General features: G+C 22.5%; 3 protein-coding genes across 3 annotated transcripts; 1 reads left to right on the forward strand and 2 right to left on the reverse strand.

The window, feature by feature from the left end:
* Positions 1-1,290: 1,290 nt before the first annotated feature.
* PVVCY_1003920 (conserved Plasmodium protein, unknown function) lies at positions 1,291-20,776 on the forward strand (the record flags this gene model as incomplete). The annotated part of the gene is made up of 2 exons (XM_037634478.1): positions 1,291-20,473; positions 20,589-20,776. The coding sequence occupies 2 exons, from the start codon at positions 1,291-1,293 to the stop codon at positions 20,774-20,776; spliced, it is 19,371 nt and encodes a 6,456-aa protein (XP_037490573.1).
* Positions 20,777-21,581: 805 nt separating this feature from the next.
* Positions 21,582-22,551, reverse strand: PVVCY_1003930 (40S ribosomal protein S8e, putative; the record flags this gene model as incomplete). Its single annotated transcript, XM_008625838.1, has 2 exons — positions 21,582-21,900; positions 22,217-22,551. 2 exons carry the CDS (start codon positions 22,549-22,551, stop codon positions 21,582-21,584), a joined length of 654 nt encoding a protein of 217 aa, XP_008624060.1.
* A 2,456-nt stretch (positions 22,552-25,007) lies between these two features.
* Positions 25,008-25,481, reverse strand: PVVCY_1003940 (conserved Plasmodium protein, unknown function; the record flags this gene model as incomplete). The annotated part of the gene is made up of 1 exon (XM_008625839.1): positions 25,008-25,481. The coding sequence occupies one exon, from the start codon at positions 25,479-25,481 to the stop codon at positions 25,008-25,010; it is 474 nt and encodes a 157-aa protein (XP_008624061.1).
* Positions 25,482-26,814: the final 1,333 nt, after the last annotated feature.

The raw sequence follows: 26,814 nt of genomic DNA on the forward strand, positions 1-26,814 counted from the left end.
TTCAAAAGTATGAGAAAAAAAAATCAAACAAATAAAAAGAAATACCTCATTCTGTTTATTTTCCTTTGAGGCATATATATAAATTCATTCTATCAGAAAAAGAATGAATTAATCATTAAAATAGTATTTAAAAAAAGAATATCAATAAATTTAAATGAAAAAGTGAATGAAAAGGACTAAAATTAAGTATACCATCTTTTATACATTATGTAATAATCAATTTTTATTAATAGTATTGTTTCCTATGATATTTTATTTATTTCTTTTATTTTTATTAAAATTAATTTTATCTTTTTTTTTGAATTTATAGCATTTTCCAGTATATGGAATAATTGATAAATTTATTCATACTATTTTGTACAATTCTTTATGAGCATACAGTTATATTTATGAATGTACAAAAGTGTAACGTCGCACATAATTGGAGGGTAAATAGGCGATTGTATTATATTAATATTATAATAATATATATAAATAAATATAGTATATATTAAAGGTATGTTTATTTATTATTTACAATAATTTTCATAAATTTATCTTATATTTTTTTACATATTTTACGATTATAATTTTATATTTCGTTTTTTTTGTGCATTTGTATACTCTGATTTTCATGATGATAATGCATGTATGAGATTATGAAATATAGTTTTTATTCATTTATATATTATCATTAATTTTATATATATATTAAAATTGTTTATTTCAAAGCATGTGCTTGATAAAACGCATATGCATCATCTCGCATAAATATCTATTTACCAACAGTTGCTTCATCATATCACATTATGCATGAATTTGTTAAAATACGATAGTATGCGAATATATATATATCTTATATTTGGTGTTTGCATTAAATCCTTTTTTTCTTTTTTTTAAAGGGGAAATTTACAAGGCTTACCGAATATATGTATATGTATTATATCTACATACCGATTGTTATGTAAAAATGACTTAAACTTATATTTTTATTTCACTTTTTTTTTGCTTTTTTTTCTTTTCTTGTTTTGGATTAGAATACTTGCCATTTATAAAAATTTACATGAGTTGTTCATGTTTTTTATCACTATTTTTCCATCGATTTTAATAGCATATTTGTAAATTGAAATTCCTTTATGCATTAAAACCGTTTATGGGCTTGGGGGCGATCATTACAACGATTGTTTACAATTCAAATGATATTCCATTTCGTCTAGTCATATGGGTATTCAGGATTTTCCCAGCACCCTCATATTATCCCATTTCTATATTGCTTTTATATATTTAATTTTTTTTTAAGCCTGCGAAAAAATGAGTAACTATATCTGGAATAACACTTATTCCATCGAGTTTTTATCTGAAGATTTTTACGATTTAAATATAAGCACAAAAGACAATGTATATGAAATAATAAGAAAAAAAAAAGATGGAAATGAAGTAGCGAGTCTAAGTATAAATATTAGTAACCATATATGCATGTTTGTTCAGTTGTTAGATAATATAATAGGAAGATTAAGTTATAATAATAATGCAATAAATGATAAGTTAAACTATAAGAAGTTATGTAATGTATTTAGTTATATCAAAACACAGTTATATAACTGTGACTATAGTTTATTTTTGAGGATATATTCAATTTATCATAATTATAATCATAGAAAAAATGGATACTTAGACGTAAATAATTTATATTCATTTATATTAGATATTATAAATAAAATCGAAAATCTTAATGAAAATAATTTTTTAATATTACCAGGAGGGTTTTATTTACAAAAAGAAAAAATGTTAATAAAAATTTTATACATAATACACAGAGAAAATAATCTTTACAGTTTTTCAGTTTTAAACAATTCTATATATGGTATACAATATCATCCATTTAAAATTGACGAAGTTGATAATTTAGGAATATTATTAAGAGATGTAGTAGTGTGTATAAAAAATATAAGTAAGAATTATTTAACGAATTCCTTATTTTGGTTATGTTTATATCGATTATATATATTTCCAAATCCTGACAATGTTGATATATTATATCAAATATTATTACCATATTTAAATAATTCTTTTTTAATGAATAATTGGAATATTTCTAATAATAAAACTATAAAAATCACCGATGAAAAAAATGATATGGTTAAAAAAAGTAGTAGTTTATATCGTAACGATAGTAATAATTCTTTTTTTAATATGTACAATGACCTTTCTAATTTGAATGATGGAATTGGAAGTTTTGAGAAAATAAACACAGAAAGAAAATTAGCTAGTTCTAATTATAACGGATTTTTTGAAAATATAAACTCATTTGAAAATACAACAAATGTGGGTGCCTCTAAAGGCTTTAATGATCCTTTTAATTTGGGTCTATCTGGAAGTTATGATAATAATAATATAAATTCAAACAACAACAATTTGTTTTTTATGAATAACAATATGAATGAAAGTAGAGACAATTTTTGGACGAATATCGAAATGAATGATAACAAATACATAAAGAATAATATTAATAATGACATTAAAAATTCGAATCGAACTGATAATGATAAATATGGTGGTATTTATGTAAATATTCATAAAAACAAGTTTACCTCGTTTTCAATGAGTTTATATTATTGCATAATATATATGCTTAAAATACTTAATATTCAAAATGAAGATATTGAGATATTTAAAATATTTATTTATTATAGTATTGTTCTGAAGTTATGCGATGATTTATATAAATATGAAAAAATTGAGAAAAATAAAGAGGAAATGCCCAATTTTAAGGAAGGGAAAAATGAAGGAAGTTCCATTTTGAGTGACACCAATATAGGTACAAATAATAATGGATATAATTATGGCTATGAAAATAATAATTTCGATAATAGTAATTTTGGACAAAATCAGAATATATTACAGAATCAATATAACACCCGAAATAGTTATGATTATGAAATGGGTGATAACATGTTTAATAAAAAAAATGAAACAAAACAAGATTCAAATAGAATCGATAAGACATTTTTTGTTTTCCTAGATATGAGTGTAAGAAAAATGTGTGTATTATTACACCTTTATTTTAGCAAAATGAGAATAGGTATGTATAATATAAATAAAATGATAAAACAAGATATATTAAATGAAATGGTGAAAAAAATATTATATATAAAATATATGTATAATAAAATGGAAGGAAAATTTTACTTAGATTTAACATTAAATATAGATGTAATACAAAAAAGAATTTATAGAAATACAATTAAATTTCCAATGTATATAAAATTCGAAGACGATTTATATAAACGTTATAGAAAACGTGAAATAAAAAAAGACATAAATATACCTATATCCTTTTATATATCTAAGAAGCATATAAATTCCTTTAACGATTTATATGTTATATTATATCAAACAAATTTAATTACAAATATATTAATAAATCAAAAAAGTTACATTAAACATTGTTATTTGTTAGCATTTTCATTTATTAGTCACATATTAATAAATATTTTGCCCCCTCCAAAACAATTTATATTTTTATCAAAATGGGAAAATTTAAAGAGATCATTACAAATCAGTTTATTCAATGAGTTATATCATATGTATAATAATATATATTTTATATCTTGCTCGATTTATCAAAATAAACAAATAGTTATGTATAAAATAATAAACTGTTCAATTCTTTTGTTTCTATATGACTTTTTTCTAAGAATACCATGTTGTGATGTGTGCTCGATATTCTCTGTTCATTATAATGGATTTTCTTCTAAAACTGTTACTAATAATGAAATAAATGACGGAGAGGAGAAAATAAAATCAATATATTATAATAGTAACAAACTCAATAGGACAACGAAGAATATATACGATGATATAGATAGTGATAATAGTAAAAATAGAAATAAAAACAAATCAAAAAATAATATTAACATGGGAGTTAGATTCCTTGGATGTGATGAAGAAGACAGTTACTCATCCTTAAATGAATATATGCATGAAGATAGGGATGGGATAAAATTATCAGGTTATTGTATTGATATATCAGTTTTAGAATGCTTTAGTAATTATTTTTTAATTATAAATCCCAAATTGAATATTATGAGGTCCGACATTATTGAATATTTTTATAAAATTAATGAAAAGAAAATAAATAAAAATAGTCAATTATTCTCATTTGAAAAAAATGATGATATAAGTACCAGTGAAATCGAAATATTAGAAAATATAAGTTTAGATCTTGGATTAGATAGAAAGAAAAATCATATAATAGAATATTATTGTGGGGAGAATAAATTATTTAAACAATTAGTACCTGAGTTTTATCATTTACGAGACATGCTATTTATATTCAAATCATATATGTGTCCATATGTTGACAAGCTACCTCCTGTACGATTATACAAATATGATGATATCAATTTAAGTTTTTCATATAAAAATAAATTAAATGTTACTGTTTTTAATAAAAAATGCGATATTTGTGGATACATGTGCCCTCCTAAAAATGTGAAAGGAAATTTTTTTTCCTTTATATACCAATTTATGCAATCAAATGAAGATATGAAAAAAAAAAATACAATCTTGACTTATTCCAATCCGAATATATATACAAATACATATATCGAAAATGAACTAGATGTATTATATGTTTCAGAGTTACCATTCTTTCACGAATCTTTAGATTTACGAGATGTAGAAATATTACTTCAATATTTAACAGTTCCATATATTAGGATTCCATTAATTTTAGAGTTTTTTTGTGATAAAAATAGGATAAAAAGTTTTCAATCTTTTGATATACAACAGTTATTATTATGTATATTATTTGAACCTTACATTTTTAAAAATAAATATAAAAATATAGAAGAAGACAATTATATTCCTTCAAAGGATAGAAATATATTTGCCACAAAATATGGTCTACTTATTAACGAATTAATACTTAGTCCGAAAAATGTTTTATGCAGTATTTATTCTTATTTGGAAATTGTTTTTAGTTTTGACAATGAATCGAATAATAATTCAAAGGTTATTATGATATTTATCATAATCTTATGTACATATATAAATTTATATTTAAAAACTATTATAGAAATAAATAATGAAATACGGTATAATTTGCAAAACATTAAAAATATTCTTGTTAAGGAGGGTTTATCATATCGAGGTGGAAAACGTGATAAAGGTAATGGTAAAATATTAGATGAGACTGAAAAAAATGGAAATAAAAATATAGATGAAAATGATAAAATTAAGAAAAGAGAAGAAAGAAGAATGAAGACGAAGAGAAGACGTAGCAAACGACTTGTACAATTTTTGAAAAAAATCCGAAAAAAACTAATAAAGAATGAATTATATTGTTCAGATGAAGTTTTGTATAATTTGAATAAATATTATAAAAATATAAAGAATAAGTTAGAAAATGATATAATAAAAATTTTATTAAAATATATTAAATTGGCAATCCAAAAAAATGATATAACTACTTCATGCATATACCATGGTTGTATATTACTCATATATAAAGACATAAAATATAGCGAATTAAATAAAGATATAGTTCAAAATATATTATCTTCGACCTTTTTTATATTAACCTATTATAATTTTAGTGCTGAAACAAATTATTCAAATCTTAAAAATATATATGGATTAGGTTCTTTATTTGTAAATACTAATGATAATATGGGTAGCACAATGGGGAATGAAAATAAATATGAAACCATAGGAAAAGAAGTTGGAAATAATATTTGTGATGATGATAAAAGTAATCCGTTCAGTCTTATGATAAAAACATTTTCTTTATGTGAATGTGACATTTTTATTTCGGTTCATAAGCAAAGAAATATGCTATTAAAATATCTAGAAAAAAATGAAATGGAGAGAAATATAATTTTTGAGCATACCATACATATTTGTGCATGTGTGCATGAAAATAATAAAAATGTGTATAATAATAGAAGTTTAAATAGATATAATTCAAATATATTTCTTAATTTTAGTTCTAATGCTAATATTATAAGGAAATGGTTGCCTGTTCATAAATTTAAGCATGTAGGAATTTATACAATAGAAAATGTTGTAAATGATAATAGAAGTATTGACGAAGACTTTGATAATCGTATAGCAAAATCTAAATCGAAAAGAAATAACAATGAAAATTTCATAACTAAATCAAACTATTATTTTACCTCATCGACATCTAATGCTTCAGAAGCTGAATTAAGTTCGTCTGAAACATCATCATGCACTTCTGAAGCATCTGATTATTCTTCTTTGTCTAATTGCCATAGCTCTTTATGCAATAATGATGAGGGGAATAATGATATAATAAATACCAATAATAAAAAGGATTTCTCAATTGATAGTGATGCTAAAAATGGATTAGGCAATGATGATGTATCAAACATAAATACCCAAACAAACAAACAAGAAGATTTGAAAAATAAGGACGCTATTTCATCTCATGACGCGATGAAAAATCAAAAGGGTGATGAAAAAGTTCATTACAAAAATGACATGGTTGTTAAAATAAAAAGAAAACGAAAAAAACAAAGCGAAAATAAAAAAAAAATACAACACACATTAAAGAATGGTAGCAGTAATAATAACACTATGAATGGAAACACATCTAATAGAAAAAATCCGTTGCATGATACAGAATCTATACCATCTACTTCTGTTAATAATCTATTAAATTTCCCAATATTTTTTAAAAGCACCACAAAAAGCTATACCAACATAGAAAGAAAGAAAAGAGAAAAAGAGAAACTAAAAAAGGATAGCATATTGAGTAATAATAAATATATATCATATATTAAAAAAATTATGAAGGAAAAAAACATATTAATAAATTTGCAATTATTCACATTTTCCTATAAAGATAATAATATTATAACATTAAATGAGAATATTAAAAAATTTAAAAGTTATAGAGATGTATTTTTATATAATAAAAATTATATGAATTCAAATAAAAGAAAAAAAATTCAAAAGATCAAAAAAAATATTAAAGTATTAATTACCCAGTCCTATCAAAATTTTTGTGCCTTTAATATCATTGGAAAAAAACACACCCTCAACATTTGGAGAAACTCAAGAAAAATTACCCTAAAGAATTTAATGTGTTACAAATATGATAAATCAAAAGTTTTTTATATAAAAAGTAATAACATGTTAACAAATATGCCGAATATGGTATTATTTCACAATTTTCTGAGCAGTGAAGTAAAATGTGGAACTTTATATGAACAGGAAGATAACGATATATATATAAGGTTAATTTGGGAATACAACATTAAAGATATGAACAAATTTAATAATAATGGTGGTAATAAAAATGAAGGGGATGAAAGTAGAGGCAAAGATGATAATAAAGATGAACATAATGGAATGGGTAATTATTATGAATTAAAATCGTTTAATATTAATTATGAAACTCAAAACATTGAAGGTCTTTTCAATTTTAAATATGAACAAAATCAATATGATAGTAGCTTAATGTGTATAACAGATGGATCGTCATTTAGTGAAGATGGTAACATTGTCATCAAAAAAAATGAAGATCATTCAGTAAAAAAGGACAAAGATTCTTTAAAAGATACAAACAATACTAGTTCATCTCCATCTTATGATTCAGTAGTGGAAAATGATGACTCTCCCTTTTATAATTCGGAATATGAACATAAAGATAAAAACAGTAAATATACTTCTTATAATTACAAAGAAAAAACAAGAAAAGGTGACAAAAATACTAATATGGAAGCATTAATAAATAATGATGGTTTTGAAAATAAACAGGCGACAAATAATATAGGAAGCAAAATGAATATTTTGGATGGAGGTATTATAAAAAGTAGCAACAATACAAATAATAATAATGTCGATAGCAGTAAGATATTAGATCCAAAGGTCGAAGGACTCGGACTTAGAGAAATATTATATCGTAAAGACATTGATTGTATATTTATATATAACATCTATTATAATGTTAATAGATTTGTTAAAAAATTATATTATTGTAGTGATGTAAAAAAAATATTTTTTTCCACTGATATTAATAGATGCAAAAATTTATATTACCATTTTGAAAATAATAATGTTCGTTTATGTTATTATAATAATAAAGGGGTGTATGAAAAATATAATGTAAGTATATCGAGAAATATATATAATAATATGCAAGTTCAAACATATTTAAATCCTAATTATTTGTCTACATTTATTCCAAACATATTGCTCCAAAATTATAGCTTCTGGTATAACAGTGATAACAGTTTGATTGGTGAAGTTAAAAGTATGAAAAAAAGTAAAAAAAATAAAAATAATATCATATATATAAAATTATTTAACGATGAAGAATATGGCAATAATAATCTTGTAAATTCACAAAAACCGATAAACAATAAGATATTAATTAATAAAAATAATAAAGGTATATGCGATAATATTCCATATGGTATTATACAAAAATTGAGAATATTTAATCCTCCAAATAATTCTAAAAAAGTCGCTTCTTTAAAAGTAAACAATGATTATAAACCTATGACTCTTATAAATATTTTAAGCTATGAAAATAATGATGTGTATAAAGATTTTTACAATATTTTAATGAAATTTGATCATATTACATACATACTAATTTATACTCTTAATATTAAATCATTATTTAAAAAAGGGAATTGTATTAAGAATGATAATTATTATATAAATAATGAAGATGATGAAGAAGATACTTATAAAAATATATTAGATAGTAATGTAACTGTTGATGTCGTTGAAATTCCTCGTTTAAAATTAACTTTAAGAAGAAATAATGTTGATTTAAAAGTTGCAAATGATAAAGATGTGGGAGCTAATGTTTCTAGTAGCGGTGCTAACAACACATCTAGCTATGCTGATAAAAGTGGTAATACAAAAGACGGGTGCAAATACTATTTTGATGAATTGAATATGTTTCTTTATAATGGAAGTATGCAAAAATATAGCTTTATTTATAATGTGATTAAAAAGATGAATAATACAGTTTTATTGCAAAATAATAAAAATGATTTTTTTTTCTTAGTATCTTTACTAAATAAACCATTTTTTTTAAACATTTCTAATTTATACAAAGAGTTTAATAATAAGAATATTCATTTGTGCACTCTTTTAGAGAAGCATATAAATATTTTGTTAAAAAATTATATGTATGTAAGTATATACTATCACAATTTTAATATCAATACAGACGTTAATAAAAATGTGGATATATTTAATGAAGAACCCGGAAATGATTCATGTTCTATGCAATATATTGTTTTATCTATACACAGTTCAAAATTATTTTTAAATTTCCGTAATTTATATAGCTGCTTTTTTTTCATTGTATATAAATATATGAATAAAGACCACGAAGAAGTTATAGAATATTGCAACAATTTAAGTATATGTAAAGAAGATGTTAAAGAAATAAAATACTTATTAAATATATTAAATTATTGTGATCATAGTATATACTCAGATGTGGATTCATGTGCATGCAGATTAAAAATATTTGTGACATTGTCTAAACAAATTAAAATTATTATACAAAAAAAAAAACATAGATATCAAGGAAAAGGGTATTCATGGGAAATGGACGACTATTATAATATATTTAATTATGTTAAATCATTGTGGAATTTTGATAAAACTGATAAAAATAATGATGAAGATTCAAGTAGAAACGAATTTAGAAATAGTGATTATGAAAGAAGAGCCCAAAATAATAAGAGAGGAAGAAGGAAACACAAAAATATGAATGATCGAAATCGAGATGAAAATAATAATGATGATACTAGTAATAGTAGTGATATAGACTCAGATATGGGATATTCTGCATCTAATGCTTCTTCTTATGATAGCAATTATATATCATCGGAAGCCGAAAATAAAAAAAAAGAATTAAATGCTCAGGAAAAAATTAACAATGATGATGATAATAATGGAGGGGGAATAAAAGGTAGCAAAAACGTATCCGATAATAATGCAAGTGCTGGTATTAATAAAAAGGAAAAAACACCAACGAGTAAGAAGAAAGGAAAAGGCACAAAAAGTAGCAATGTACATAAAAGTAAAAAAATAGAAAATAGCAAAGATCAAAGAAATGTTCGTAAAAAAGAAAATATGAATTTAAATAATACTTATCAAGGAGAAGACAATGATATGAATATATGTGTTTATTGGGATGTAGTAAAAGATATTTTATTTTATATAAATAACTTAATTTATATTAAATCCAAATGCAAACTAACGATAGATGAAGAAATATTTTTATATCAAAATTGTAATATTAATATACATAAGCATAAATTAATTTATAATAGATATATAATATTAAATAGTATTGTAGAGAGTAAAATGAAATCAGATAAGTGTAACCTTCTCTTTTTTTACAATATATTAAAATCAAAAGAAATAGAAAATCAGAAAAAGATGAAAAACTATCAAATACAGTATGAGAAAAAAAGTAAAATACCCAAAGCATATGTTGCCAATGAGCTTGAAAAAAATAATGAAAGTGAAAGTAGTGAAAGCGATTATAATAAGGTTAATAAAAATAAAGGAACTGAAAATAAAATTGAGTATAATTATAATTTTGGACAAATGAAAGATAACATTATTGGAAATGTAAAGGATTGCTGGGATAGGGTAAACCAAACAGAACGAAGTGGATATGATAAAAAACCTTGTACTCAATTAGATGTGCAAATAAATATTCCAAAAATAGAAACTATAAAATATATAAATAATATTGATGAAAATATTTTTATGAATGTAAATTTATATGACAATATTGGTAATATAATAAATAATATAAGTTACAAAAAAATGGAAGATAAAAATAATATAGAAGCATTGTCATATTTAAATACTTTAATAGATTCGCTAGGTATACACAACTTTTTTATTATTTATAATTTCTTTATCAATAATTTAAATATAAAAATTGTGAAAGGAGAAAATACTTATTTATATGCTAATCTTTTGTCTAGATTTTTATATTTTTACAATTATAATATAAGCCAATATAGTAAAATTATATATATATTTATTTTCATAATAAATCATGAAGAGATAATAAATTTACTACCAAAGATTGATGATCAAAAAATGAAGAAAAACTATTTAAATTTTTTTAAAGCAAATGATTCTATATTTAACTTTTTTAATGATATATTTAAATTTGTCCATAATTTCCAAAAAGAAAAGAATAAAAAAATTAATAAACATATTATCCCTCTTTCTCTAAATAATAATCTCGCCATTTCTAGTACAGATATGAACATATACCGTTTGATAATAAATATTAATGTAGACGATTATTTATGTGAACGTAGAGCTATATACCCATTTACAATCAAAAACAACTTATTAATAGACCATAACTTGTTAGAGGAATTATGTTTTAGCCCGTTTAAGAAGTTGTATAAATATTTGAGAAAAATAAGACATGGCAACACTTTTAATGCTAATAAAAAATATACAAATACAGGTGAAGATGCTAATAATTTCGAAAATTATAGAAATAATCTTGAACCAGATCAAAGAAACAATATTATTAATCAAGAAAATACAAATTCTTTACATTTGGGAGAAAAAATAATGAATAATAATGTGGGTGTATCTGGAAATGTATCAAGCTTGGAAAATGATATTAACAAAATAAATAAGAAAAATTTTTTAACCTTTGATTTTGAAGACAATAATATATTGTGCCAAAATACGTATTCTAAATATTTTATAAAAAATATGAAAAAAGATTATAAAAACTTTTTGGATTATGAAAGAAAAAAAATCGAATATGAATTTACAGGCTTTAGTGCTGATGAAATTAAAATGGCATTTGGAAATATAAAAAAATTAAAGGAATATGTAAATATATTTGTAAGTATAAAGGATATATTGCTAGAAATATTTGTTCAGGATAATAAACTTTTAGATCACATTAATGAATATATTGAGGAAATAGAAACAGGAGGATTAGGTGATAGTGATAAAATTTCAAAATCAGAAAATAATGAAGAAAAGAAAATTGAAAACAAAGCCGATTTATTTGCAATGAATAATTCTAATTTAAGGGGGAATCGAGATGATATAAATTTGCCACAAATAAATGATCCATGGAATTCTGAAATTGATTTTTTTAATCATGGAGGTGTAGGAAATAGTGGCGATGCACAAAACACATTAGCTTATGGAGATAATGTTATGAAAGAAAAGGACAATCAAAATGATTTACAAAAATATGCAAATTACTTTTTATATAAATTTGGGGTACTAGGAAATGCAGAAAAAGAGATAAGTTTGAAATTATTAATTAGTTGCTTTATGTCAAAATATGCATATGAATATTTAAGTATGATAAATCCCAATTTAAAAAAAGAAAATTCCGAAAAACTTATTAATATAGTTCTTTTGTATATGCTTATTATGAATAGGAAAATGTTTTTACACGAGTGCATAAGTTGTGTTATAAATATTTTAAACATATTTAAAAAGTATAATTTAAAATTAAAATTATTAAAACAGAAGGAAAAGGAAATTAGTAGTAAAACAGAAGATGGAGATAATAAAAATATTATGCTAAATAAAATTTTGAATAAACAACAAAAAATAATTAATGAAGCAATAAATTCTATACAAATAGGAATTAAAAATTTGACACAATTAACCTTAACAGAAAGACATTATTTTACTATTCGAAATAAGAATACTAAGAAAAAGGTTCTATATAAAGATATGCTATATAATGAAGATTCAACGGATGTAAGCTCTTGTTATTTTTCTAGTGGTGATGATGACATTAGCGGTATAAATAATAATTCAGAAATAAAAAATCAATTAAATTTTTTGAGCAACAATGACAATAAAAAAAATGAAGAAATCGGAAATAATTTTAGAAAGGATGAAATGCAGCTAAAAGATTATTATTATTACACATATGACCCAAGGCTATTAGTATTTGAATATACAAATAATTTAGTTATAAGAAAAAAACAAGTAAAAATGATAAAAAAATTAAAACGCGATTTTTTAAAAAATAGAAAACAGTTTTGTTATCAAATGATTATGGGAGGTGGAAAAACAACAGTATTATCGCCTTTATACTTTTTAATATTTTCAAATTATTTCTTAGTATTTAATATGTGTCCTCAATCATTAATACACTTTACTATCAGTACCTTTAGATCGAGATTTTCTTCAATTATAAAAAAAAATATTTTTTATTTTAATTTTAGTAGATATAACAATATTACTACAGATTTATATGTAAATTTATGCAGTGCATTAGAAAATAAATATATTTTAGTAACAACCCCGACATGTATAAAATCATTATTTTTAAAGCTTATTTCAACAATACAAGATTTGAATAATATTAAAACATTTGACATGATTAAGCAAAAGGCAAAAGCACACATTACAGACGTATTAACCAAATTTTTAGGTCTTCAAAATGAAGAAAATAGTACTAATGCTGTATCAAATAGTAACAGTTACGTTTTAGGCGCAGCTAATTCTACGATGGCAAAAAGAGCAAATACAATTAATAATACTCAAGTGTCGAAAATTAGTGAAAATATTTCAACAGCTGCTGATTATAATATGTTAAAAAAACAACTTGATTTATGCATAAGAATTATAGATATATTAAATAAAAGTATTTTATTAATTGATGAAATAGACAACGTTTTACATCCATTAAAAAGTGAATTACATTGGCCATATGGAGCCAATAGAGATATTGATTTAGTTAATGTTGTAAGGAATTTTACGGATGTATTTATGAATAACCCTTATTTAAAATTTTTATATGATAAAAAAAATGATAATGTTGATATTAGAAATGTAAAAATAGCTATTAGTAATTCAGGAAAGGCAGTCAGCAATTTAGTTAATAATATTAGACATTTAAAAAGAGAAGAAGAAATAAAAGAAAGAGGATGGGATAAAAAAAATGAAAGAGATTTTCACGGAGGAGCATCAAATTCTTTTAACGGATATAAAACTAATTATGATGGAGGAAATAGTTGGAATATTGAAAATCGAAACAAAAAGATGATTGATGGAAAAATAGATAGTCACGATTATTATATTGATTCTAATAGCTCTTATAATATTCATAAGCGTGATGATACAATGAATTATAACAGTATGAGTAATATTGAAAATATGCATTCTGGAAATGCAGTAAATGCATTTAGGATGTTAAAAGGTGGAAATTCTCAGTATGATAGTAATAATACATCTTATGCACATATAGATTTAAGTTTATTCAGATACAAACTAAGTTGGGTATTAATTGATTTCTTCTTTTATCCAATAAATAAAAAATTAACTATGCCAATGAATGTCCAATTTAATACTAATACAGATTATATTGATGAATTACTTAAAATGTTTAATAAAGAAATCGAAAATGGCATAAAATCGCATGATATATCTATAATACCTCATTTTCATATTATTAACTTTAAATGGTATGATAATATTATCTGGATATTAGCTAGATATGTATACTATTTTTTGTTATCATATAAGATTACTGGTATTAGTCAAAAGGATATAGAGTCTTATTTGTGTATGCCTTTATGTATAGGATATAATGATATAGGAGAAAAACAACAAGGGAAAGAAACAAATTTAAGTAATTCTACTATAAGAAGATTATTAAATATTAAAAAAATAAATAATAAAAATTTTAATATAGATGTTAATAATTTACATGACACAGATTTGAATATATTATCAAGTAATTATCATATTAAAATTTTTGATAAAATAAATCAATTAGAATATGTTTTTTGTAAAATGTTAAATTTATCGCGTTTATATATTAATGGTATTCTTCCTTTTGTTTTCTCAAAAATAAATACTGTGCATTATGGTATATTGTCAGTAGAACAAATAAATAAGTGTCAAATTATTATGAGCAAAAGTCGCTACTTTTTAGCTGTACCATATATAGGCAAAGATACACCATCACCTATGTCTGAATATACAAACATTGATGTAGTTGTTTCCCTCACTATTTTATCATACAGATATCAAGGAATGAGATATTTTGATTTTATTCTTTCTCTAAAAAATATTCTCTATAATTATTCTTTAGAAAAAGATTATGACCATGTTGTAAGCGACTCCGAGGAAGGCTCTTTGTATTCAGACGTGGGACTTGAAACAGATAGCAATGAAGCTAGTACCGTTGAAAGAACTGATAGTAGTAAAGAAGATGATATTTATGTTAATGGATCTCCGAAAAAAAAGAAAATATCTGAAAAGGATAGAAAATCATTTACGAGTAAAAATAAAATTGAAAATAAAAAAAAACAAACAAAACACGGAAAAAATGAAATAAAAAATATGTATTATTTATACAAAGAAATAATAGAATCAAGTGGAGCTAAAATTCAAAAAACTAAGAAAGACATAAATAATAGTAGATTCTTTCTATATGATAATAATCTAAAAAGTAAAAAAGAAAACAAAGGAATCAATTTAGGAAATTATGTTGATAGCTTAGATAAGCTTGATTTAAATGATAAAGAAAATTTATATTATCTGTATAATTTAACACGTAAAAATACACTACTAATTAGTTACTTCTTACTTGGTATTATATTAGAAAAATATATAAAACATACTGAAAAACAATTGTCATCAAACTCTCAAGATTTAACAAATAATGTTTTATTTAAATATGTAGTAGGATATAGTGGAACAAGTAATGATATATTGCCTGAAGAAATTCAAAAATGTAAATATGAAAAAAGAACCATTGGATCTATATTAAATATTATTAATAATACAAATATTGTTAATTTCATTTTTTTACCTTCGAAATTTACACCGATAGATATTTTAAAAAGTTTAAGATATTCAAAAATAAAATTTAATAGTTTAATCGATACAGGATATTTAATTAATAATATATCGGCAAAAAAAGTCGCTTATTATATTTTGCAATATGTTGATTATATTGATTGTTGCGTCTATATAGAAAATGGAAAGCATATGTGCATGTTACCAATGAAAAAGAGAAAGAGAAGAAATGGTGACAGGAAAAGGAAAAGAACGAAAAAAGGGGATCAAAAAAATGATAATGGAATTATTTTTGATGGTCAAAGCAGCTCATCTTATGGTCATGATAAAGATAATATAAATGAAGAAGATGAAAAAAAAAATAAAAGAAATATTTCGAGTAATACGCAAGGAGAAATGGGAAAAAATGGTAAAAAAACTAATAAAACAAAAAATAAGACTCGAAGTAAAAAAAATAAAAATATAGCCACAAATTCTAAAATAGATGAAAAGTTTAATTTTAATGTTGAAATAATTCCTTTACAAGATTGTTATGTCCCGATTAAAAAAAGATTTATTTATTTTGATCACATAAACACATTTGGGCAGGATATAAAACAATATGTAAATGCAAATAGCTTGGTAACAGTAAATATAGGAAATGATATTTCATCTTTTAGTCAGGGTGTTTTTCGTTTAAGATCGATAGGAATGAACCAAAAAATATTGTTTATGATACCTTTATGTTTAGTTAAACTTATGAATATAAATACAAACTTATTCAAAGATCATATTATAAATAATAGTAATAAACAAAGTAAAGATATGGGTGACTTCATATATGATTATGATGTATATGATAATGAGCAAATATTCGAAAGCTTCAAAAAAAATAATAAAAATATAATTGAAATGTGCAATAAAAATTATAGTGAAGACAGCCAAACCGAATCTGAACAAAATTCAGGAAGTGAAGATAGTATTAATGGAAGTATAGAAGATGACGGTGATGATAATTATCATAGTAATAAGGGAAATGACACACAAAATAGTAAGAGTAAAAAAGAAGATACCTCGAATAATGAAAGAAAAACAAAGGCGAAAGAACATATTGAAAAAAAAGATACAGAAGATGAAGAATATATGTATATGATTGATTGCTATAATAGTATATTTTTAGATGAAAATGAAAAAAGAAATGTTTTAAAAGAATTAACACATTATTTAGTTTTAAACAATATTAATAATAACATAAAACAAGGTGAATTATTATGTGTCCACAGTATTGTTAATATAATAAAAAAGAAAAGTATAAAAATTTTAATTGATAATTATATAAATATAGGGGTATTAAATTATAAAGAATATTTAGATATATTTAATACAAGTATAGATTTTGATATTCAAATACATGTTCCATCGAAAAGTAGTTCTCTTTTATGTATCATCCAACTTATTGAAAACTTCAAAAGTATATTTACTAAAGAAGATGAATTTTATATTCAAGACATAATATATCGATATTTTTCTTTGCATTATGATTTTTCTAATAAAACAATATTTATGTATTTTGATGCTTTTTTCCCTCGAGAAAATTTTATGAAAGTGAATTTTGCTCAAATTATACTAGATCTGTTTGAAAAGCTGAAAAAAATAAAAAAAGATAACTCAGTAGTGGCTTTTAAAAAATCGTATAAAAATACCAACAACCAGTTAGTGAATATTGGGGATGATGGCAATGATGATTCTATGGATAACAATTTATTCAGTATGGAAAATGAGCAAGAAAAGGAAAAAGAAAAAGAGAAAGAAAAGGAAAAAGAAAAGGAAAAGGAGAAAGAAAAAGAAAAGGAAAAAGAGGAAGAAAAAATTGCAGGAGATCAGAAAAAAAAAATTGTAAAATATAAAAAAGATGAATATAAATTATATAGATGGACAATGGATGATGTAAATGCAGATTTATTCGGTGCAAGTCCTAAATCTATGAAAACGGATGGAAATAATTTAGACCAAAATAATAAAGGTGGACTTTCTTCTTTGGTAAATCCTAAAATTGCAGAAGCATTCAAAAAAATGAGTGATAATAGTAGCCCATTATTTGTGCCTTTAAATAAAATATGTGTCAATGATATGTATCTTAACTTTCCGTCTTATGTTTATGTATCCAAAAATTTTATAAATTCTGATTCTATTGATACAAAAAAAATTAAAAAATTAAAAAATGTGTTGGTAGTAATAGAATGTGTTAATAATAATAATGAAAACGAAAAGAATGCAAATATAAATACGAGCAATAATTATGACATATATGCAGAAAAGGATATATTAAAAAATGTCTGGAATATATTACAAGAAGATAATATGGATGAAATAATAAATATTTTAGATATAAATCCATTTAGATATTCTTATGATTTATCAAAACTTTTATCTTATTATATAGAGAATAATAAAAACAATAATACTAAGTTCAACATTTTCTCAACTGTTTTAGAAAAATTAGAATTATATTTTAGTAACACAAATAAAAAGTACATTATTATCAGCTTGCAAGAAGCAGAAACATTGAGATATTATATTCACAAAAGAATGAATTATGAAAAAGTTCGAAACGGATTAATAGGTATATCTGGAGCAAACTACCGTCGAATGAATAAAAAAATAGAGATAAATTTTGACAATAATTTTATGGGTATGAATAATCAATTAAAACAAGGATCATATAATAATGCTCAAACTTTAAAAAACGAAAACATTGATCATATAAACAAATCAAATATGAAAAATCATGAAAACGATCCTTTATTTGATATATTTAAGGGTACAAGTAAAATTGAAATGAATAATAGTATGGATACAAATAAATTAACTGTTGAACTTGAGGGATGCATAAAGGATGAAATTGCACAGGAAAATAGTATTTTAAGTCAAGGTTGGGGAATAGACAATAATTTTGGAAGTATAAATTTAAATGATGATATTGAAATGATAGATTTAGGAAAAGAATCCATCCAGCCCAATTTAGGGGGTGAAGGGTCCACTGGATTTATGGATGATTTCTTTTTAGATGATAACAAAGTTGAAAATAGTAAAAAAACGAATGCATCAATTGATATAAAAAAAGAAGAAATAAATAATACAAAAAAGAATGATAATAATAGATACGAAGAAAGTATGTCAAACTTAGAATTACTAGTAGATACATATGAAAAAGAAAAGGCTTGTGCTATATTTGAGGAAATGAACCCATTTAAAGATGTTAGTATAAATTTGTATAACTACCATTTCTGGTTTACTCCTATTGAAATAACTGATGAAAATAATTTGAGAAAATATTTGTCAAGACAAATACAAATAGTATACAGTGTATGTAAATTTTTTAACTCTGATAGAAAATTTATTGATGCACATGTTAATTTATTATTACAATATTTAAATTTTAACTCACCAAAACATCGAATTAATTATTTCAATGAATTATATTTATTAAGAAGAATTATGAAAGATAATTTAAATAAGAGCTATAAAAATTTAGGAAAAAACATTATTATTCCAAAACAAATTGAATTAGAAATTGTTGAAAAGAAATTGTTTGAAAGTAATGGTGATATATATATGTTTAAAATAATGCAACAGACAGTTAGACAAATTTTAAAAAAAAAACAATTAACATTGCAAGAAATTTTTGATAAAGACTTAGATTATATATGTAATGTACAAGACATAAAAATTTTATTTGACTTTTTAAATATTCATGATAAAAAACTAGTCAATGTATTATTTGATATTTTAGGAACAAATATTTCTTTGCAAGAATTATGTTATTCTCTTAATCCAATTGAGCAAATAAAAAAATCAGATTGCCATAAAGATATACCTAATGATGATACAAAAATTTATACTAATAATAATTTTATGAAAGAAATTGATAAATATTTGAAGAATTTAAGATTCTCTTTAACTGAACATACATATTTTAAGGTAATATGGTCAGGAAATATTTCAAACCAAAGAATTGTTCAAAATAGCAGTAGTAAAGTAGCAAAACCAATGAGTAACGAAACTGATTCTTTTAAATATTCGCATAATGAATCACCAAATAATTTATATGCAATGAATACAATTTCTAACAAAAATAATTTACAAACTGTTAGCATTAAAGAGGATATAATAAAGAGATATGATGAATTTTACATATACGAAGCTGAAAATACAGACCCAAAAGATAGAGGAATGATGAGCAAAAACAAACAAAAAATAATTCTAGGACATTATGCATCAAATAAACCTACAGATAATACCTTTGCAATACTTGAAGTCACAGATATATCTATAAATAGTATGTACACAAGTGCCTATGCTCAAGATATTTTAAATTTATTATTCCCATTCCCCAAAAAATATATATTATTATGGCACGAAGATTATTCTTTAAAAAATGTAGACGAATGTTTGCATATATGGAAGCCCATTTTATCATCGTCTCATTTTTCAAATACAACATTTTTAGGATTTATAGCAACTACAGGTCCTGAGCAACCTGCCCTAAATAAAATTAGAGCAATACCTAAATCTTTGGTTAAAACTATAAAAAAACAAATGTATACAACATTTTACGAAGATAACAACATTGTTATTAATAATTCTGGCTTTCTGAATTCCTTGAACTTTCAATTTTCTAGTAAGATAAATGAAACATTGCATGTGGAAAATATAATATTGTGGTGATAGTGCATATTTACATTTATTCGAAATAAAATTGCTTTAATTTTATCCAATTTTATTTAATTTTTTAGCTGGATTTGATCTCCAAAAATACGAAGAACTTGTGTTCCCAAACTTCTCTTTAAATATCGTCGAAAAAGTCAAAAAAATAAAATACGCAAATGACGACATTTTCAATTTATGGGAAAATGATAATCAAGTTCAGGATGACGATGATGATGAATCCAATGAATGGGAAGTAATACCTCAATGTTTTTAATCCTTCACATAAAAAAATAATTAATGAAAAATAGATAGTTAAATTTTATTATGCTTCTTTTAACTACATTCACGTTTATCTATAATCTCTATATTTATTTTCATTTTATTTTATTTTAAAAAAAACATACATAATAAAACAATAATAAAAGGAATATTTATAAGTAAAAATATAATTATGCCACACAGTTCATTTTACACGAATTAAAGGAGTAAAATTGATTTATAAAAGGAAAAGATATACCAATATTTTGGATCTAAAAATCATATTTTTTCCCAAATGAATGGAAATAATTTTATGATTATACTTTGTGAACTTTTTCAAAATTAATGTTGCATAAGAATGCAGACACAAAATAGATATTACATATACAATATCAATGTGTTAATTTTATAAAAATTAGGAAAAACATAAGATTTAATAAACTTATTAATTAAAGCACACCTACTTAGGAGTTTTATTTTGTAGGGCTTAAACTGATTAGCCATTTTTTTTTGAAAACTATGTAAGTTTCCTTTTATTTAAATAAGGAGAATTATATTTTATCTATTAAAAGGTTTAACAACGAGTTATAAAATAATGAATTATTTTTTTTTTGGATCGTGTTTATTAATTATTAAAAATGATAAAAAAAAACACATTCATTTTGCATGTATATATAATAATATTATGTATACATTTATATATAATGTACATAATGGGTATATTTATTATATTAAAAATATTATTGTGAATATTGGCCTATTATCCTTTTGATATTTTCATTTAATACAAAATAATATATATATGTATTGGTTTATTTTGTTTAACTTCTCTTTTTCTTATCCATTTTACGTTTGTAAAATAATAATTCATCTCCTTCAATAATGTAACCATCGGCTTTACCACATTGTCCGGGTCTGCTACTAATGCAAGCTAAAACTCTTCCTTGTTTAAATTGTTCAAGTAAAGCTGGGTCGATTTGTTTTGATCTTCCTATTTTTTTAATCACTGGGTATGTTTTTTTATCCTTTTCTTCTTCATTAGTTTCTTCTTTTTGTTCTTCAGCGTTTTCTTCTTCTTTACCTTCTTCTTCTTTTGATTTCTTTTTCTTACCAAGGGTAACACCAAATGTATTTTCATACCTACATTAAATTTATAAAAAAATATATACACCATATTATAATTTTTTCATTCAATTGTTTGTCAGTATATTAGATAAAATATATATGCATATATATTATATAATATAAAGGGTTGGAGCAGTAAAACATGAACATAAATGTGATATTTTTTTTTTCAGTCGGTAATTCCAGCTAAAAAAATATATTGTTTCTTCAAATTTTTTTTCAGAAACAAATATATAATATATTCTTATCATCATTAAAAAAAAATTCACCTCCCCAACCATAAAATTAAGAACAAAAAACGGATTTTATTAACATTTTTTTTTTCACTTACCAAGCTGTAAATGGGTGAGAATCAATTAAAACAATACAATTTTTGACTAAAGTTTTAGTTCTAACTAATTCGTTATTTGATGCGTTGTAAACAACATCAATAATTCTTGTCATTTTCGAAATTCCAAAAGCAGGCCATGAAAAACTACCAGAATCTAACTTAATTGCACGATACTTGTAATTTTTTCCTCGTCCTCTAACAACATGAACTTGCCTGCTACCTAATTTGGTATTTGAAGGTGGTCTTCCTAATTCATACTTTCTCTTTTTTTTATGAATCTTTTTCTTACCACCAGTTAAACGAAGTTTGTGTCTTCCATCTCTGCTAATACCCATCTGTTTCAAAAAAATAAACAAAAATATGCATAATTATAATAAATAATATACATAGTTAGCACACACATATATATATATATAAAGAGATGCTTTATATGTATCTATATATAATGTAAGTTGGTATAAAATTATATCTCATATATCAGTTATAGCTATTTTTAAAGAGTATATGTATATATTTAGAGAGAATAGGTATTCTCAAAAACATATACTTATCCATATAATAATATATATGCACTAATCATTAAAACATGTGTTTATGTAGGCATAAATTATTATATATATGAACATACTCTCACATTTATAGCTATTTATTTGTTGTAACATTTCCGTTCATAAAATAACATGCATACAAGAAAAATATATATGTGTAATACATATTTATTTGTTCCTCCCTTTATTTATAAATTATAATAATTAAAAAGAGGAAACCATTTTTTATATTCATACTTTTATATAGACTAATGAAATTAAAAATAATATTCAAATAAAACTTCAGGTAAGGATATTAAATTAAATATAAAGTGAGTATATAAAAAATCATAAAAGGGTATAGTATATTATTCTATATTATAGTTACATATATATAAACATTGAATTATATATTTTATATAGTACTATTCATTCATAAATATGTATATTTTCATTTGGCATACAATTATATATATCGTACTTATTTTGTTATATAAAATATATATGATATATAAATATCATTCTTATGTTTAATTATAATTTCTTACCTTTTAAAAATTTCACAAGTGGAATTATATATAATTGTTATATTTTAATTATTATATCTTTTGAAATCCTTTAAATTGGAAAATGAAATAAATTCATTATTTTAAAATATGAATATTTCTTTGTATATATTTTACAAAAAAAATTGTTAATTTTTTTTATAATTTTTTTTTATTATTAAACTATAAAGAATTTCTTGTAACATTTATTTACTTATGCTTAAATAATAAATACATTTTTTATTATGAGCACTATTTTTTTTGATAAATAAATTAAAAAAAATAAGTATGGGTAAATAAGCAAAATAACAAAATTGGGTGTATGTAATAATAAGGAGCTTATATATAATTTTGAGAATATCTATATAGAAATATCCAAAAAGGGAATATTATATATGTATGGAATATATATTAATATAATGCATATGTTGCTAATATTATATATGTAATTATTATAAAAAGTAAAACATTTCCCTTTTTAATTTTTATAATAATTCTTCTTATATATATTGCTTTTCCTTTGGGCGTTGTGTTTTTTGTTTGCTTATTAATAATAAATAATACTGCAAAAATATAATGCATATATTATTTCCTTCTTTATATTTTAAGCCATTTTTTATGTAAATTTAGTAGCGGCAGCAGTAACTTGAGGGGGTTATAAGTTCCCTTTATTTTATAGGCATATATAAATAAATATAAAATACGCATATAAAATAAATAATATATATATGGCCAAAAAAAAAGCTATATTTCTATAGTTTTTTTAGTATTAAAATTGTGAAAAAAAATTAACGCAAAAAAATGTATTTTAATCAAAGTTTTATAATAAAAAAAATATATAATAAATAATATTATCCATATTTTGGCTATTCAAAATTAAAAAAAAAAAATTATAAAGGAAAATATGGGGTTGTTGCATAAAACAATATGATATAGCTCATGTGTATTTTTTTTCATGACCATGTTTATATTTACCTTTTTTGTTCTTTTGTTAAAAACCATGGTTAAAAGAAATTTATAATATTTGAAAAAAAAAAAAAAAATAGTTACCCAAAACCTCAAAACGGATAATGTGGAAAATATACTAAAATATATATTTATATATTTCATAATAACCCTCGTAGAATGAGGTGTATATGAACAATTAATGGCTTAACAAATATATATATGCTGTAATTGTATGATTATGTTTTTGTTTAGATAAATTAATACAATTACTATTGTTATTTATCTCATGTATTCCTTTAACTTATTAATTTAAAAGAAATATTATACCACATGGTGGTGATTATATTACTACTTATGATCTAGAATAATATAGATTGTTTTATTATTATTCACAATTTATGTGTTTTAATTTATTTTAGTATGCAAATACTAAGTTTGATACAGTTTTATAACTTTACAAATGGGGGTATTCCCATCAAATTGAAACATAACAAAAAAATAATAAAGTAAAAATAAAAGATAATAAAAATATTAATAAACATGATAAAACAATATAGTATGAAAAGCATAATATATAACAACTTAATGAATATGCTTATCTTATATTTACATAACACAAACAAATGTAATTACATAGACATAATTAGGTGATGAAACAGTAGCTGTATTATATATGTATAGGAATTATACAACTTAAGTTTAGGGATAAAAATGTGTTGTAATTTTACAAAAAATATTGAATAAAACATGGTAATTAATATTCTTATGGTTTTATTTCTTTTTAATAATTCTTTGGATAGCATCAGATGATAATTTAAATATTTTATTTTTTGTCTTTTTATCACATTTTCTAATTTTTTTAATGTCTTTAATTACTGTCATATTTCCAACTTTTAATTCTCCTTCTAATTTTTGAGTTTTTTTTTGTTCTCTTTTAATTTTATTTTTTTTTCTTCTTTCACTAATTTCTTCTAACATTTTCTTTTCTAAAATATTTCCTGCTTTTATTTTTTTCTTTAATCTATCGTTTTGTAGTTTATTTTTCAATTTACTTTTTTTATTTATTGATTTAACTACCCCTGTTGTAGTGTTATTGCTATTTTTGTTGTTCTGACTATTTGTTTTATCAAAATATACTACATTTCTTTCAATCATTTTGTTAATTTCATTTTGTAGTTCACTATTATTATTACTATCTACATTTGGGCTGTGGTTTCCATTTTCTTCCTTATTTAAATCTTCCATTTTATATCTTTTTATATTATATATAATTAAGGAATATTCTTAAAACAGCTAAAATTGTTCAAGCGATTAAAAATGTTGGAACTATTAAAATTGTTCAAACGATTAAAATTGTTGGAATTATTAAAATTATTTAGCTATGCTTATGAGATTTACAAATATATTTTTTTTAAATTGTATTTTTTTTATTATCTTTTTTATTCCTTTTTCAAAAAAAATGGTAGCACAAAAAAAGAAAATATATATATAAATTGAGAATATAATAAGAATATCCGTATAGAATATTTACCCATAATTATATGTATATAAAAATTTATAAGATTACCCTTTATGGCCTATGTATTGAAAAAAAAAAAAAAATTATTCACGGCGTGCCCACATTATTTTTCTCTTGAATTTTTATGTATACATATATATATATAAATTACCAATTATATATTGAAAAAAAATTATATTTAAAATTGGCCATTTGTTAAATAATTACATTTATTAAAGTATGGTTGTAGAAGGAAAAATTGTATATTATAAATAAACCCCATTTTTTTTTATGACTATATAAATGAAGCACACTTGTGTATTATTTTTTTGAAGGAATATACACATGTATATATGTTTATTTTTTATGTAATCATTATATACACGCTTTAAGTATTTCATATTGATAACCAGTTGTAAATAAAGTACATATGAAGCGTTTATATTTATTTGTGAATAGCTATTATGATTCGATATTAATTGGATAATTTTTTTATGTTATGTAACTTATTAAGCATAGGTAATGGCATAGATGCTTTTGAATTGATACAGAATGTCTTATAATATAATTTTTTTTATGCCCTCATTTTTTTATATTATAAAAGTATAGCTATGCATATACACATGGGTATTTTTTTGTAATACTTAAAGTACAAAATAACAAAAAATATATTAAGACCATAAGTAATACAAACAAAATAAATATTATATGGAATATTTTTATTTGTTGAATTTTGAATTATTAATATATCATGTAATTTTTAAAGATTGATACTTCAGAGTAAGATATTATTATTATTACATTTTTTAATTAAATAACAGAATACCATTCAAAAATTTTGATAAAAAAATATAATTGCTTAATGACAAAATAGTATAAACTTATATAGTATATTAGACATGTATAATCATTTTTTTTGTTTTTTTAATTTCCAAATAAAGTATTTATCATTTTGAATTTTTAATAATAAGAATCAGGAATAAAATATAAAAAAAATGAGAAAAAAAAAATTTCTTCGAGACAGGAAAATTTCAAGGTATTTTGTCTTCCATTCTTTTTGTACATATATATGAGATTTAT

Source organism: Plasmodium vinckei (assembly GCF_900681995.1).
Source record: "Plasmodium vinckei vinckei genome assembly, chromosome: PVVCY_10".
Classification (NCBI taxonomy): domain Eukaryota; phylum Apicomplexa; class Aconoidasida; order Haemosporida; family Plasmodiidae; genus Plasmodium; species Plasmodium vinckei.